General features: G+C 44.3%; 1 protein-coding gene across 12 annotated transcripts in view; it reads right to left on the minus strand.

The window, feature by feature from the left end:
• Window positions 1–324: 324 nt before the first annotated feature.
• LOC144936479 (serine/threonine-protein phosphatase 6 regulatory subunit 3-like) overlaps window positions 325–14,290 on the minus strand; it is a 62,200-nt gene continuing 48,234 nt past the window's right edge. For 8 of the 12 annotated variants that reach the window (XM_078863563.1, XM_078863570.1, XM_078863572.1 and 5 more), the window contains exons 21-25: window positions 8,858–9,188; window positions 6,714–6,743; window positions 4,780–4,902; window positions 4,469–4,567; window positions 325–1,844 (exon numbers count right to left, since the gene is read on the minus strand). In XM_078863563.1, coding sequence (XP_078719689.1) covers window positions 1,793–1,844; window positions 4,469–4,567; window positions 4,780–4,902; window positions 6,714–6,743; window positions 8,858–9,188 — 635 coding nt within the window. In that variant the 3' untranslated portion in view covers window positions 325–1,792. Of the gene's footprint in view, window positions 1,845–4,459; window positions 4,568–4,779; window positions 4,903–6,713; window positions 6,744–8,857; window positions 9,189–14,290 lie in introns of all 12 variants that reach the window. The other 4 variants (XM_078863561.1, XM_078863568.1, XM_078863567.1 and 1 more) reach the window with 4 other exon arrangements.

Below are 14,290 nucleotides of genomic sequence, written 5' to 3' on the forward strand. Positions count from 1 at the left end.
ATTTGACGGTGCATAGCTATAAAGCTTGGTCTGCAAGCGCTGAGGCATTTTTCACCCATGCCACTGCTTTCCAATGACCCGAAACCACGCTGCTTGCCCCTATGTGAAAGGGAATGACGATACCATGGTGCTGGAATTTTTTTGATTTTCAAATCAAAATTCATCATGGGCTTTCGTGATTACATGTGAAGACTAAAATAAACAAAGGTGATTGGAAAGAAAAAATATGCAATACAATGTAGGGTGGTATAATCATCACGCACATGCATACACACAAAAGCACACGGTACTTCAATTATATAAAAAGAGCACGTAGCCAGTGACCTCTGTACACAACGGTTATTTTATCAACAATTTTTTTTAGAGGGAAAGGTCATGGTGGACAGGGGAGGGAAAGGGAAGATCCAACAAGGGAGGAAAAAATAAGGGCATTTTTTTGTAATTGCATTTTAACGAAAGGGGGTGGGGGGGGGGGGGAAAGACTTTATAATAATACAAAGCTACCTGAATCACACGGAACATAATCGAGAGTGCATATAGAAGCATTTGCGTTAAGTTTAATCAAACACTTGGTAAAACATCAACAGTGGCACCGACAGCCTTATTATTAAACAGCCACTCAAGTTGTATTTATGGCAATTGGTTTAATACAAGCAATTCCAAAATATCCAAGTATACACTGCAATTCTACAATCTGGCCAGGATTTAGTTTCTGTTGGGAAAGATGGGGCCTTTGGGGATGTGGGGAGGAGGGGGAGGTGGTGTGGAGAAGGGTATGGTTTGGCAGAAATTAGATAACCACAACGTTACTCCTCCGGGCTGCTAATTCAGCTGTATTTTGTACAAGATGCAAACACAGGAACAGTTACACAGTAAGCGTAGTCGACAGCACGTTCAGCAATGGCGTTTGCTCACATCAGAAGCCTCCTTTGTAGCTTCACCATCAATTTGGTCTGTCGATTTTAATTTAGAAACGTCAAACCATTCGACAAAACAACCATGATCATTTATTATCGCGTCCAATGTCTCACGTCAGGGTATGTTTAGTCAGGGTATGTTTAGTTAATTACATGATTTGAAATGGTCCATTCATTATATTAGTTTCAGACGTACAATATATATTTGCACATTTCTTTCTAACGCTAATTCCAAAGCGATGTATTAAACAATACGATCCTTGCCAAGACTGAATGACCATTCTCTGTTGCCGTTTTAAAAAAATGTAATGTATATTTTTTGCAAAACTTTGCTGCTTTCAAAAAGTACAGGCCATATATTACCTTACTTAAACAAAAATATGTTCCTGCTGTCAAAACGTATGTGCTAGTCCTGTGATGTGCCATTCCGCTGGGAAAGTTTATCCTTTTCTCCACTGTTACCCTTTGAAAACACTTAGGGGGTTTGCGATTAAAAATCTGCACAACTCTAAACTTAAAACGTCAATTTACATCGGTTGTTATCCTCCGCACCCCCCTCCCCAATTATTTCCTTGCACACGCAAAACGCAATAACAGGGCTGCTATATTATAATATTGCTCTCTTCTTTTACTCAATAATATATTCTGAGGTTTAGTGGCTGAACGAATTTGGGAGGGGACAATGGTAAAAATACAGCCGAGCTTTCAATGCGCACCGTTAAAAGACCTAGGCTGGATATCGAGGCGTACGCTGGGAACAACTTTACACTTTTTATTGTTTTTGCGACTTGTTCTGATAAGACTTCCCCAGCCTCGACGAGTGTGAGATTTCCCCCAGCCACGACGAAATCAAAGGTTTGCGCCGCACTTCACCACTAAGCTGACGAGACGCTTGTCATGACTTCACCTGCAGCAAGTGGTTCCGGCCTGCCAAAAACAAATCCGCACACAGCACAACAGTTTGCATTTTAAAACACAGGCGCTGCAAACTGATATAGTGTATATTTCATAAATACTGCACTGAGCCAGAAAGAAGGGCTCTTTCCCAAAACTTTTCCAACTATATACTTTTTTTATAGGGGACATTTCAGGCAATAGCTCTTATTCCTAGCACAGATCATATATCATCTATGTGCTATGAAGAAAGGCAATTGCCTACATTGTTGCCAGTTATATATTTTTTCCATTTTAAAGCAGTGCTATTTGACAAATGTGTTGCATTTTTGTTATTTGTGCTTGTGCACCACTACCACCAATGCAGTATCACCAAAGCAAATGCTATATTTCTGAATCAATGCGGTGCTTATGTATGCGAAATAAGTAATTGAACTTTACATAATATACATCATAGCACCACAATATATGGGTACTAAGTTGAACATTTGCATTAAACACAACCTGACCATGCATGGCAGTGAACATCTGTAATCCAGCTCTTTGGAAGAAAGGTTGATAGATCGCACGGATTTTAGGATAAGCTGCAAGACTTTCAAAAATCCCCTAAGCTGTAAGGAGGGCAGGGGGGGCCCGAGTACTGAACGGCTTACGCAATTCTATAAATTGCGTAGGCCATGATTTTATACAATTCTGATTTCCCATGGGATTTATGCAAGATGGCAAACAATTCCGCGAGAATGTAGGTGGTCGGGAGCGGCCTTAAATCCGCCATTACTCTGAAACAGCTGCGTGGAAGGTGAGTTCTCCATTTAGTAGTTGTGTTTGAGTCCTTGTATTTGTGTTATTTGTGGTCGTTGCTGTGTGTGTTTACAGTTGTGTTGGAGCGATTATATTTTCGTGTGTAGTTGGGTTGGCCCACTTTTTGCGATGGTTGGTTGTTGCTATGAAACGGTATTCTTAGGTTTTTTCGGTAAAGTCACGTAGGTAAAACATTAAAATTAATGAAAGTAAAATAAAACAAAACAAAAAAATAAAATTCACGACGTTTCGGAGGCAACACAAGTCTCCGTCATCAGGTGGGACCGTCACAGCCGAATTAGCTGCTTCAATTGATGCAGCTAATTCGGCTGTGACGGTCCCACCTGATGACGGAGACTTGTGTTGCCTCCGAAACGTCGTGAATTTTATTTTTTTGTTTTGTTTTATTTTACTTTCATTAATTTTAATGTTTTACCTACGTGACTTTACCGAAAAAACCTAAGAATATGAATCATTGCAGTCACGAAAGCTTCAAATCTAGAAGCTATGAAACGGTTTGTTGTGTATGGCTGTTTGATCGGTTGTGTATGGTTGTGGTCGTTTAAGCGCTTTATGTGACGTACCGTTGTGGTTGCGATGGAGTGCTTTGCCTATGCTACGAGAGCTCAATGTCATGCCACGTAACCCTCTGTTCTTGCTGCAACTAAATGCGAAGTTAATTTCATAGAGATGGACACCCAAATCATAAAAAGGGTGCCCACCTCATCAGTCCCAAGTTTCTCTCTTCTACTTCAAAGAGGAAGTGCTGTAGCAGCAATCCATGGAAACTTGTAACAAAAATCACCATTGCAGCCGATTGGCTGGTGTAGCGGGAGTGATGATACGTTACTCCCGCTAGCGACCACTGATAAGTGTCCATCTTTACGATCTGACGGGAACGTGCACATATACTCCGCATTTTGCGCTCCGCATTTTCTGAGCCTATGCAAATCGCTGCCTGGTAGGTCTTACGCAGTTTTTCTCGACTCACGCACCAGGAAACGGCGGCACAGCAAATGGGTTCATGACCTGTGTGTGCGCACATCTGAGTGTTCTCCCGCACCTTCCGATACATCGGGACATCAACCCAGTGGCGCCTGTTCGCCTAAAATCACGCCACCCCTTCTGGGTCAGAGCAGCCTCACTCCACGCCACAAATAAAAATGAAGGCGAGAGATAGAAGCGAGAGTCTGGACTGCGGCCAACATCAAAAATAAACATTTCGTACAGGATCCTACCGTCGAACCTCCCGGTTTCAACCTTCCACGCCGCCAATGGTCGACCATCAACCGCATCAGGACGGGGCATGGCCGATGCGGCCACCCGATGAACAAATGGTGCGTCAAAGATTCGGCAGCCTACGAGTGCGGCCACCGATGCCAAACGATCGACCACATTGTAAACAGCTGCTGTCTTCACTCCTTTAGAGGAAGAACGGACGGGATCCACTGTGTCTGAACAGACAATTGAGTGGATAACAAATCTAAAATTACATCTTTAATCCGCTACTGTGAATCCGAACGAAAGAAGAAGTGTTTTACTCACATATGCATGTATTATCTTTGGGTACTCCAGTTTTTTCCCCGCAAAACGCTCCTTCATAAGGAATCAGCCAAACATCCCAATGCAGTGTTCTCTTGAAAGTCTCAAGAAGTGGCAAGGTCATTGTAAAAAGAATATCAAATTATATTCTTATTTGAAACATATGCCGGTTGACAGACATGTCTCCGTTCATGTCAGTGCATACGTGAATGTTTGTTCTTTTCTTCATATAGGAATCGCTTTTGCGATGCCTGTATGAATTAAGACTGACGTTGCATGTGTGTGGTGGCTCCATCTCTGCCTACCGGCATCACCTGGGCAGGGTTTCTGGCAGGACTTCCTCCAGAGGTCCATTCTCTACGGGCACCGCTATCGCCAGATCCTTGCCAGGCTCCTCATGGCCCGGGGAACTCCTGAATGTGTACAGCAAAAGCAGACGTACTAAGCCTAGGTGGCCAGATTTCTCAGACGCACTCATGAGGTCCTGGGTTTTCCTCCAGACAGCCAGCCGCTCACGACGAAATTGGATTCTCAAATGTCTTAAGTTAATGGTTTCAGCTCAGTCACTAATAATCATCAAGGTAAATTTGGGGTGGCACGCGGTTTGGGGTGAGAGACGCCGTACCTGTCCGCTGGGCCAGTAGTCCGTGGGGGCTGCGCGACTGGACTTTGAGGGGACTCGGAGCCACTGAGGGACATCTCGGTGATGGGAACGTCATCCGAGCTCACCACATCCGCCGCGTCACTGCTGTGGGGGACGGGACAGAAGGGGGAAAAACACACAGGTGTGCACGCATACACACACGGATCTGTGTGGAACGCTTACCGTGAGACACCAACGCATTGCACTGCTCCCCCAACCCAACTGTCCAAAAGTCGCGAGGTATCAACCACACCATTTCATTTCCTTCCTCGTTTTAAATGGTATCATTTCGTTTACAGTTATTTGCCATTGCTCTTATCGTTCATGCTGAAAGCTTCCGAGTGGGAAAATGAATGAATGAAATGTAGGTGGCAGCGAAGGCAGGCGGCTGGCAGCAGGAGTCATTTGCCAAAAAATATGCAAGCGCATGTGCGCTGTACGTGCATAAGTAAAAGATCATTACATGTTTAATCAACCACACAGAATACCTCTCACCTATCCGTGACAAATGTGATCATGGAGCCTGAGTGATTATGGACAATTTTAAATAAATAACTTTGAAAGTCCAAAAAAGAATGATTGTTTTAAATACCTATCTGTTCTAGCTATCTATTTTTCTTTTTACAAGGACCACTGAACTATATAGCTCTTTTTCATAAATGACCTGGCCACAAATGAGAGCTTAACAAGTAGCCTATCATGTGGAAATTAAAAGCAGCCAAATAATCTTAATGCATTATGCCTGTTTAATAAATAACGCCTGTTCCAACCGCCCTCCTTTAACCTAGCAGATGTTATCTTTCAAGATTAACGTGGGAAAATCTATTAACTTTTAAGTTTTATTTAAAAGGATGCGCACGGCACGTAAAACTGAAATGCATCACTTATACAACTCTGATCTGAAAACGTAAAAGGATTTCTGGTGTCCCCTCTTATTTCATGCCGCACTGTGATTGGCGTAGGCAACTGATGAGATGGAAAGCACATTGTAACTCTGCAGTTACACTACAGACACCTGGGTGTTGTCGTACGTAACCTTGTTATATGACCTCCACGTATATTTAATGGCTTCTAAACAGGCTCAGCGCTGTGTTGCCACTGTATAATGCTATCTGCATACTTTGTGTTGTATTTGGTCAATTGGGTCATTCTAAGAGGGCATCTGAATCATAATTTGCATGTTCTTATGGCCAGGCTTGGGAGAAATGTACCAAAATTAGCTAAAGGTGTGCAAAACATGATCGGAATGAGTCGCAATTGCATCACTGTAGCAAATGCTGCATTGTAATATTTGGTTTGCCTTTTATAGGTGATTTTACTGCACATTCTATAACCAGCCAACCTGAGACATGCAGCATAAATTGTTTGGCACTCCCAGCCACATTTAGTCAATGAACAGTGTAATCGGGCTGCACTTAGTTTGCTCCCAGAAATTACTGCTTTCTATACTAATTCAGCATAAGTATGCAACAAAGTCACATTTTATAGCAATGGTTGATTTGACATGCAACGGCTAAAAAAAACCCATGACAAATTGATGACCTACACTCAGCCCAGGTAGTGGTATTTTTAGTGCACTATTTAAGCGCCTCAATGTTTATTGAAGCCGATACATGTCTCTAGAACTGTTAAAAAAATATAGCGTTTGATTTGTTTCCAATAATGAAAAGACATGTTTGATGCGGCAAAAAAATCTTAAGACAGACATGCTGGGGACGCAGAGGGCCAATGGTGACAAAAAAATCATCAATAACGAAAATTACAAAAAAGCAGAACAGTGAAAGAAAAGGACAGCCAAAGCTAAATCAAAACAGAAAGAAAAAAACAAGCAGGGTTTCGCTGTGCATGTGCCAAAAATGGCATGGCTCAATGGTCAGTGAGGAACTCTTTTTTCAGAGGCAGCAAAATCTACATACCATCTACATGTTGACCTAAAGATCCTGCACCTCATAGAAGCCAGTGGGAAGGGAAGACAAGTGCAACAAGAGATCACAGAGTCACTCGGCGCTCTGCCCAAAGCAGCTGCCACTGCAGCAAACAGCAGCGGCAGCAGAAAAGTGTAGCAGCAGCAGTTCATAAGCAAGGTTTAAAGGTCCGCACACCTTTTGCATTGACCTGAATGGTGGCATAAAGAGAATTCTGGACATAAGAACCCAACACTGCTAGAATTGTTTCATGAGTTTTAACGAACAGTGGATTAAGTTCTTGTTAAAGTGAAGCCCTTTTATAAAGTATTCATTACGTTAAAAGGTTTTGAGGACATGGTTATTCCGATGCTCTTAAAATATACACCGACCTACTTTTCATCAGTTTTGCAAATTAAAAATTTGCCATTTCCATGAATGCATTTAATAATTTATGCATTATTTCAAAGTCTGCTTACTACCCTGTTTCTTATACTAAAAAATAATATCCATCAACGTCTACATTTTTACAGCCTCATTTTAAAGTATTTTAAACCACCACACTATAAAACTGTACAGCTGTAAGTCAACCAAACAAATATTCTGGCTATCTCTGCTATGAAGGGCCGTTGCCCAAAAAGTTTACCTATTTTAATCTTCTCACGCAATCAAGTCTTATATTTTCAGCCTATACTTGTGTAAGGATGCTGTTAAAACAGTATACAGCGGTGTCACTATGGGCATAATGTAAACTCCATGTGAATACTTAATCGTGTGCTCATTTGTAAAACTATTACTTGTGACGGTGGGAATTCTCACTCTAACGTAGTTATCTAAATCACGTCATTTTAATTATTTTTCATCGAGTTGTCGGTTCACAAAATGCGAAGCCATGCTACACCAACACAAAGTTCACGACCAACAAATAAATAAACACAACCACTACGTCGTCATGGCCCAAAGAAACAATTTAAACAAAATGTCACTACCACAGTTGAAGGATGGAATGATAACATTTTAACAAAACAAATACATCATCTCAGTTTAGCTTTATTATTTGAGCGGCAGTTGCCTTTACTAGTATGAACACAATCCCCCTGTGAAATAAAATGTTTACCTTTAGAAATCGATGCATTTTAGAATGTTTTCCATAAATTCCTTACAAGGAAATGACTACATTTAAATAAATGGCCTTGGATGACAATCTATACACATCTACTCTCTGCATTTTAAAAGGATCAATTTAGTGTTAGGATGTGTAAAGGTTAATGCAGTGGTTTTCAAACCTTACCGGAAATTTAATTAAAGGTTTACTGTGACTTTTGGAGGAAGAAAAGTTATTTCCATCATAGCCAAATGTGCATTTAAATGTGTTATTTCATGCGTATGCTTAAAAAAGTGGTGTTCATTAAAGATCTGATGCCATAAGTAGAATTACACTCCCAATGATAGCCTTCATGTGTCACCCAGCATTTCACGGTAGGCACAACTAGAATTGTAATAATCTGGACAAAGTGATCTTTTTTAATGCATTTGAAAGCCACAACTCGTAAAAAAAGTTCTAACAAGTTGCAATGCATTAATATATTCAATACATATTTGGTTGGAACATAATTAGTCAAATATCATGGTATAACAGCAACATGGAATAACAGGTGAAAGTAAAAAAAACCTGATATGAGCTGTTGTGTGGGACGTAAGGGGCACACCTGTAATCCAGAACTTTACAGGCAGGGTTGGTGGATCATGGACAAGTGCGAGATCCCCATCCTGCTGAACTATAACGTGACACTACAGCGCATAGAGTGCTGAACTATACACATGGATAGAGCAATATCCCCTCGAGTATAATCGGTTTTCAGACACTTTGGTTATTATAACAGGTTTTCAAAGTATCCCTGTTGAATGCTCATTTCCATTGACAGCCCTATGCAAGCCAGTTGCATCATTTCCACATTCCTGCAGCAGGATCATTCTCTCTGCAAGGGGAAAACCCACTGGAAACTTTCCAAAAAGATGGCACTCAATCAGGATTGAAACCTCACCACCCAATTTTCACACGGCAACAAGAAAGCCTCACGAAGCAAAAGCCCGTTCCACCCTCTGCATTTGCGAAGCCCTCGCCCTGCCCGTCGCTCTCCGCGCAGAGCAGGTACCTCTTGAAGACCGCCGTCTCGCTCTTCGCGTCCATGGTGAGGCACACGGTCTCCTGCACGGAGCCCGTCGTGATCGTTTCCGTGACCACGCAGCCCCCAGGCCGCGAGCCGGCACTGCTGGCAGCTCCGCCGGGAGCAGAAGAAGACGACGGCGACGCCCCGACTGTCACCGCCGCCGCCTCCTCGTGATCGTCGCTGTCCGAGCCTCCTGATGAGCTGTTGTCATCGTCCGAAGGCACGCCCGGTGCAACAGCCCGTGCTGTGTGCAAACTGCTGCTGCTACTGCTGCCACCTTCGGGCTTCTGCTGCTGCTTCACCACCGGTGGTAGGTCTGGAATGACCAGCAGCAAGCGTCAGGGTGTAAAGTGGCTGACAATGAACAAATATCACTGTGTGCCTCTTTTTGTAGGCCTACTGTTGTGGATGACGATAGTTTTATGGTGGCCACATATCAAGGTGGACTTACAAGTGGAATGCATTGGCAGTATTAGAGGTGCCTTACAAATGGAAGGTCTGTGTTGTTGATGTACCTGCCCTACGCTATACCGGTTATTGCTATCATGAATAAGCACTATCAACATCGTGTGTATATATGACCCTGTATTAATAAACCACAACCACACAAACAACTTCAGCGGAACGTAAAACTCTGCACACTACCAACACCAATCACTGACCACAAAAAACATGGTTTTATACCTTGGTAAAAACTTGTGTTTTGTCTAGTCCATACTGTTGGCCACCAATCCAATGTTATTCATAAAATTCAGCAATTCCCTTTGGGCCACGGAACACGCAGCAGATAAAGCAGCCATGAACATACTTCCCCACCCCTACCCATAATCCTCACTACTGATAGCAAAGCACCCCCAGGGTAGGGGGACGCACAAATAACATAATTATTATTTCCACGGACACAACAAAGGCCATGTGGAGAGGAGGGGGTAGAGAGAATATGGTAGAAAGGCAAAGTTTGACACTGAACAAAAATGGGTCCCATTGCCACAGTACATCCCAGAAGTGGCTTGCCCAGGGCACCATATTTGTGGTAGAGGCCATGTGCCCTAAAATGACTAGGATGTTCCTTGCCCTGGTCACCGGACTGGCTTTCAGCTCTCGAGCCTGCTGGCTGATTAGCAATGCTTTTTTGTCCGGAAACCACATCCGATCCTTCCAAATGTCGTCACTGAGGTGATAGTAGTTGCATTGAAGGAAAAACTATGCTGGGTTCATCACCCAACCATAGTCCTTGAGCAGTCTAAGGACAGCATCGGTGTCCTGCTGGAGTTTGGAACATGATGATATTATCAGGTCATCCAGATAGGGGTAACTGAGAATATCCCCTCTCGTCGCCACCACCAAAGCCACGACAACCTTGAACACCAGCCAGGCAGAATGGCAGTACTCGCTTCTCAGTGTTGCCCGAGGGCATAAAATCACAGGTACTGGAAGCACTGTTGGTGAAAAGGCACGTGGCAGGTGGGCATCTTGCAGGTCTCCCAAAGTCATCCCATCACCCTATTGCAGGGTATTCTTGATAGAAGATCAGGATCCAGAATTGGCCTAAAGCAGAGCTTTTTCTGACCATGAAAAATCTGGATAAAAAACTCCCAGCCCTTGTTAGTTTGTAGCCATGTATTGAATGGCTTGGATACCAAAAGGTCTTGAGATTTCCTGAGCGAGCTCTGGATTCTCCAACGGAGGAAAAGGTTTGAATCCACTGAAACATGAGCCTGGAAGCCCAGTTGTAGCCCTGCTCCATGACTGCTCGGACATGTGTTCCTTGTCGTGCGAGCCCACACCTGCGTAAATATGGTTATATGGCTCCCTATGCATGCAGGAGACAGGGGGAACCAGCTGCTCTCCTTGGAATCAATAGTGGTGCCGACACTTGTGCCCTAGTGGCTGATTCAGCTCAGCACTGTGGCCATTTCGGCTTGTCCTTTGTCTTGCTTCCGGTGCAGTGGGACTTGTAGGTTGGTTTGGAGCCGGGCTCCCTGCTGTAATACCAAGACGAACGTCCAAAGGCCCAATGGTGGACGAAAGGACTTATTTGCGCCGTCCACCTTCTTAAGTCGTTCTGACAGTCATTGATAAAGAGGATCTCCCCTTCAAACAGCTGGCGGTTAACTTCAGTCCTTGAGGCGAGATCACCCTTCGGCCCACTACGACAGCAGCCAGTACCTCGGAGACACTGTCCAGCACATCTCTTCCTGCGTTGAGGGAAAACATGGTCGCATTCTAGAGGTAGGTCTGGTAGAACTCCTGATCCTTCATTGGGCTTGGAGTCTTCAACAACTCGATGATGAACTTGGCTACGAACGCCACGTACGTAGCGATGCATATGGCAGAAGCTGCGGCATGATGACCTATCTTAAATTCCTTATTTAGAGCCCTGTTCATTGCATCTGGCAGGGCCTGGGAGCTTTCCTCCTTTTGGGATCAAAGGGAAAGTTTAGCGACCCCCTTTCATCCAGTGCGTAACGAGCCTTGAGGCTGCGTGGGGCCCCTGCTGGTTTCACCCACTTCCAGTGGAACCGTTTCTTCAGAAACTATGGAAGCGGAAGCATTGTATTTCTTCACAGTAGATCACTGGTGAAGAATGGCTCTGCCTCAGTCAGCTGAGGTTTCTCCGGTTCAGCAAGCTTGAGCTTGCGTCTGGTCCTGCGTCTCAGCTAACGCTGGAGGTCTTTTGTTAAAACATCCATTTCTTAGTTTGCCTCACCTGACGATGACTCAGCCAATGATGAGTAATGTCGCCTGTTAGGTTTGTTCTGACTTGACTCTCTTCTGCTCAGCTCCTCTATCACAGCCTCCTGCATGAAGGCACGTAGCTGATGCTTGTTCAGCTGTGCAAGGAATGTTGTAGCCATAGACCAACGACAGCAGAGAGGGGGTGGAATTCATGGTCGACGCAAGGTCAGACTAGTTCCGGAGATATTTTCATCTTCTGAGGCTGACACTTCCCGAGTAGTGTGCAGGGTATGTGGAAACACCTCAGCTGTCTGTGGTTGGGACCATTGGGGCCTCCCTGGCTGCCAAGGGAAGAAGTCCCGTCACTCTGATTAGGACAATTTTATCCGCATGGTTTCTGTGGCAGCGTCCCCGACCAGGCTTGCATTAGCTCCATGCCCTTGTCCGCCTCTTCCCAAAAATAAGCGACCACAGGGAAAAGGTCCTGGTCCCTGGATGGCCGACCAGGGTTGCTGACAAGTACCTCCCTATAGCTGTTGTCTACTGGTATGGCCGCGTGAGTTTCATTTGTTGCTTCACGCACAGCGAAGTCATCACCCGCTGCTCACCAGCTCCTGCCCGCTTCGTGCCTCAAGCTCATCCGAAACCTGTCCACAGAGCCACTGGCTGCACCACCGATTGAAGCCCGGTCCTGGACAATATCGTCACCGCCGTGAGCAGTCAATACGGAGCAACCCTGACAAAATCAAATGCCACTCCGGCAAAAAATTGCGACCGAGTCGCTGCGCAATTAGAACACGGACTGTGATCGGGGATAAATTATCACGCACGCTCGCTGCTGCTGCACATGCTTGGTGCGTGCTTAGAATGCAGGCAGTCAACGGGCCCTATCGCAATCGCGAGCACTTCTGTATTTGGCAATGCACTGTTTCGCAAGCGGTACCCGCACCGCGATCCATGCTGTTAGCTGTAGTGCTTGTTACTGGGGATCAGGCAAAGCAACCAGAGCAATGCTGTACATCGTGCCCCCATGTACAACGTCACGGTTGCCTGCACAAACCGCTTCAGCAGAAGCGCCCTCGTGTGACGCGATCCTTTTTGGCAGGAAAAGCAATGCCTCGGGGGGGGGGGAGGTCTTCAGAAGACTTGACCCCAACGACCTGCTGATTCCGTAGCATCAAAATAAATTTGCGAGGCGATGTGTGTAACTTCGCAAACTTGCAATTTAATAGCAAACGTCTTCTAGACCGTTTGTCAAAACTGGATAGATTACGGCAGTCGACACAATTATCCACATCGCGATTGACTCCCAAGACGAAGCAACAGGTCTGCTTTTACAGAGTCTACGCGAAAGTGTAGGGGCCACGTGGGTAATGGCATTAAAAAAACTAATATTTTATTACACCACACGGATAGTTACTTTTAAACTTTACAAATGTTCATGCGGACACAGAAACCAGACACACAAAAAGCATAGATAAGACAAAATATAGTTCCTTGCTTGCTTGACGCTCTAGACGTGTCAAAAATGTAAATGTTTAACTCATATCTAGGATGGCTATAGCCTTAGTTGCAACCCTTAGGGGGTAAGGAGGTGGTTTGGACTGGGCCTCCCCTCAAAATCGTTATCTGCGGCATATTCCACGGCCCTGAATGGAATTGCTTCATGTTATGAATACCATAACTGGCGGCAGGCAGTATAAGACAAAGAGAAACCGCCCGTCACCGAGCGCCCTTCATGATGTAAAGTGGCACAAATTTAATGATGCTGAGTAATACATGGAGTGCTGGCATGCCCATCAATGAAAAAAAAACAGCTTACCAACTGATGCCATAAATAATAATGCAAAGACATTTTTCCAACCTTTTATTTTAGAAGGAAACTGCATTTAGATTTTTGGCCTATTGCCTTTCATGGAATGTTGCCATTTTCTGGTCACCGTGCAGCCCAACAAGTTTCAGACTCTCACAAATGTATGCAATTCACCAACCCTCGTCTCCAAAGTTGTAAAATGAGGTGCCCAATGTAGCCACCATGCTCAACGTAGTGCTTTAACAATGCTGGTTCTCCCCATGTAACAACTCCCATTCAGATACCGCCCCCCCCCCCCAAGTGCCTTTCTTGTTGAAGAATCATGTAACTTAAGAATTAATCCATTTGTAAATCTCACAAAGCAGTGAGAACATCTGGAAGAGATTTTTGATAGTATGTCTCCCACAGACTTAAGCGGCCTTTTTATCAGACTTGTCCCACGCGCTCCCTATGAGATTCTGTATGAGAGTTAAAACTATACTTTTTCAGAGCTGAAATTTACCAGTCAAATTTATTTATTCGTATTATGCAGTTTTTGGTGGCCAGGCAAAGTTCATGAAATCTTTAAAACTTGAGAATCCGGGTTAAGCACAGTTGGCTGCTCAGATTATAACTCAGGTTCAGTGGTACCAGTTCAGTGGTCTACTACCTTCCAGGCTGTAATTTACCACCTGATTTGTACCAATGGCACAGACCATGAAAGCATTTTAAGTGTTGAAATTTATTGTGATGAGAAAATTATCAAAATAAGTACAATTTAAAGAGAAACCATAAGGAGACTAGCCTTGCTGCGCCAATGACAAAGGGGATTTTGAAACGCGAGTTGCAATTGTGTTCTGCTTGCTTTGAGCAGTCGCTATTCTGCTGACATCAGCAATGAACCAAAAATTGCGTCACTTTGGTTCAACTGTATTGATACAAGTCTC

Source organism: Lampetra fluviatilis, chromosome 16, assembly GCF_964198595.1.
Source record: "Lampetra fluviatilis chromosome 16, kcLamFluv1.1, whole genome shotgun sequence".
In the NCBI taxonomy this organism is placed as follows: domain Eukaryota; kingdom Metazoa; phylum Chordata; class Hyperoartia; order Petromyzontiformes; family Petromyzontidae; genus Lampetra; species Lampetra fluviatilis.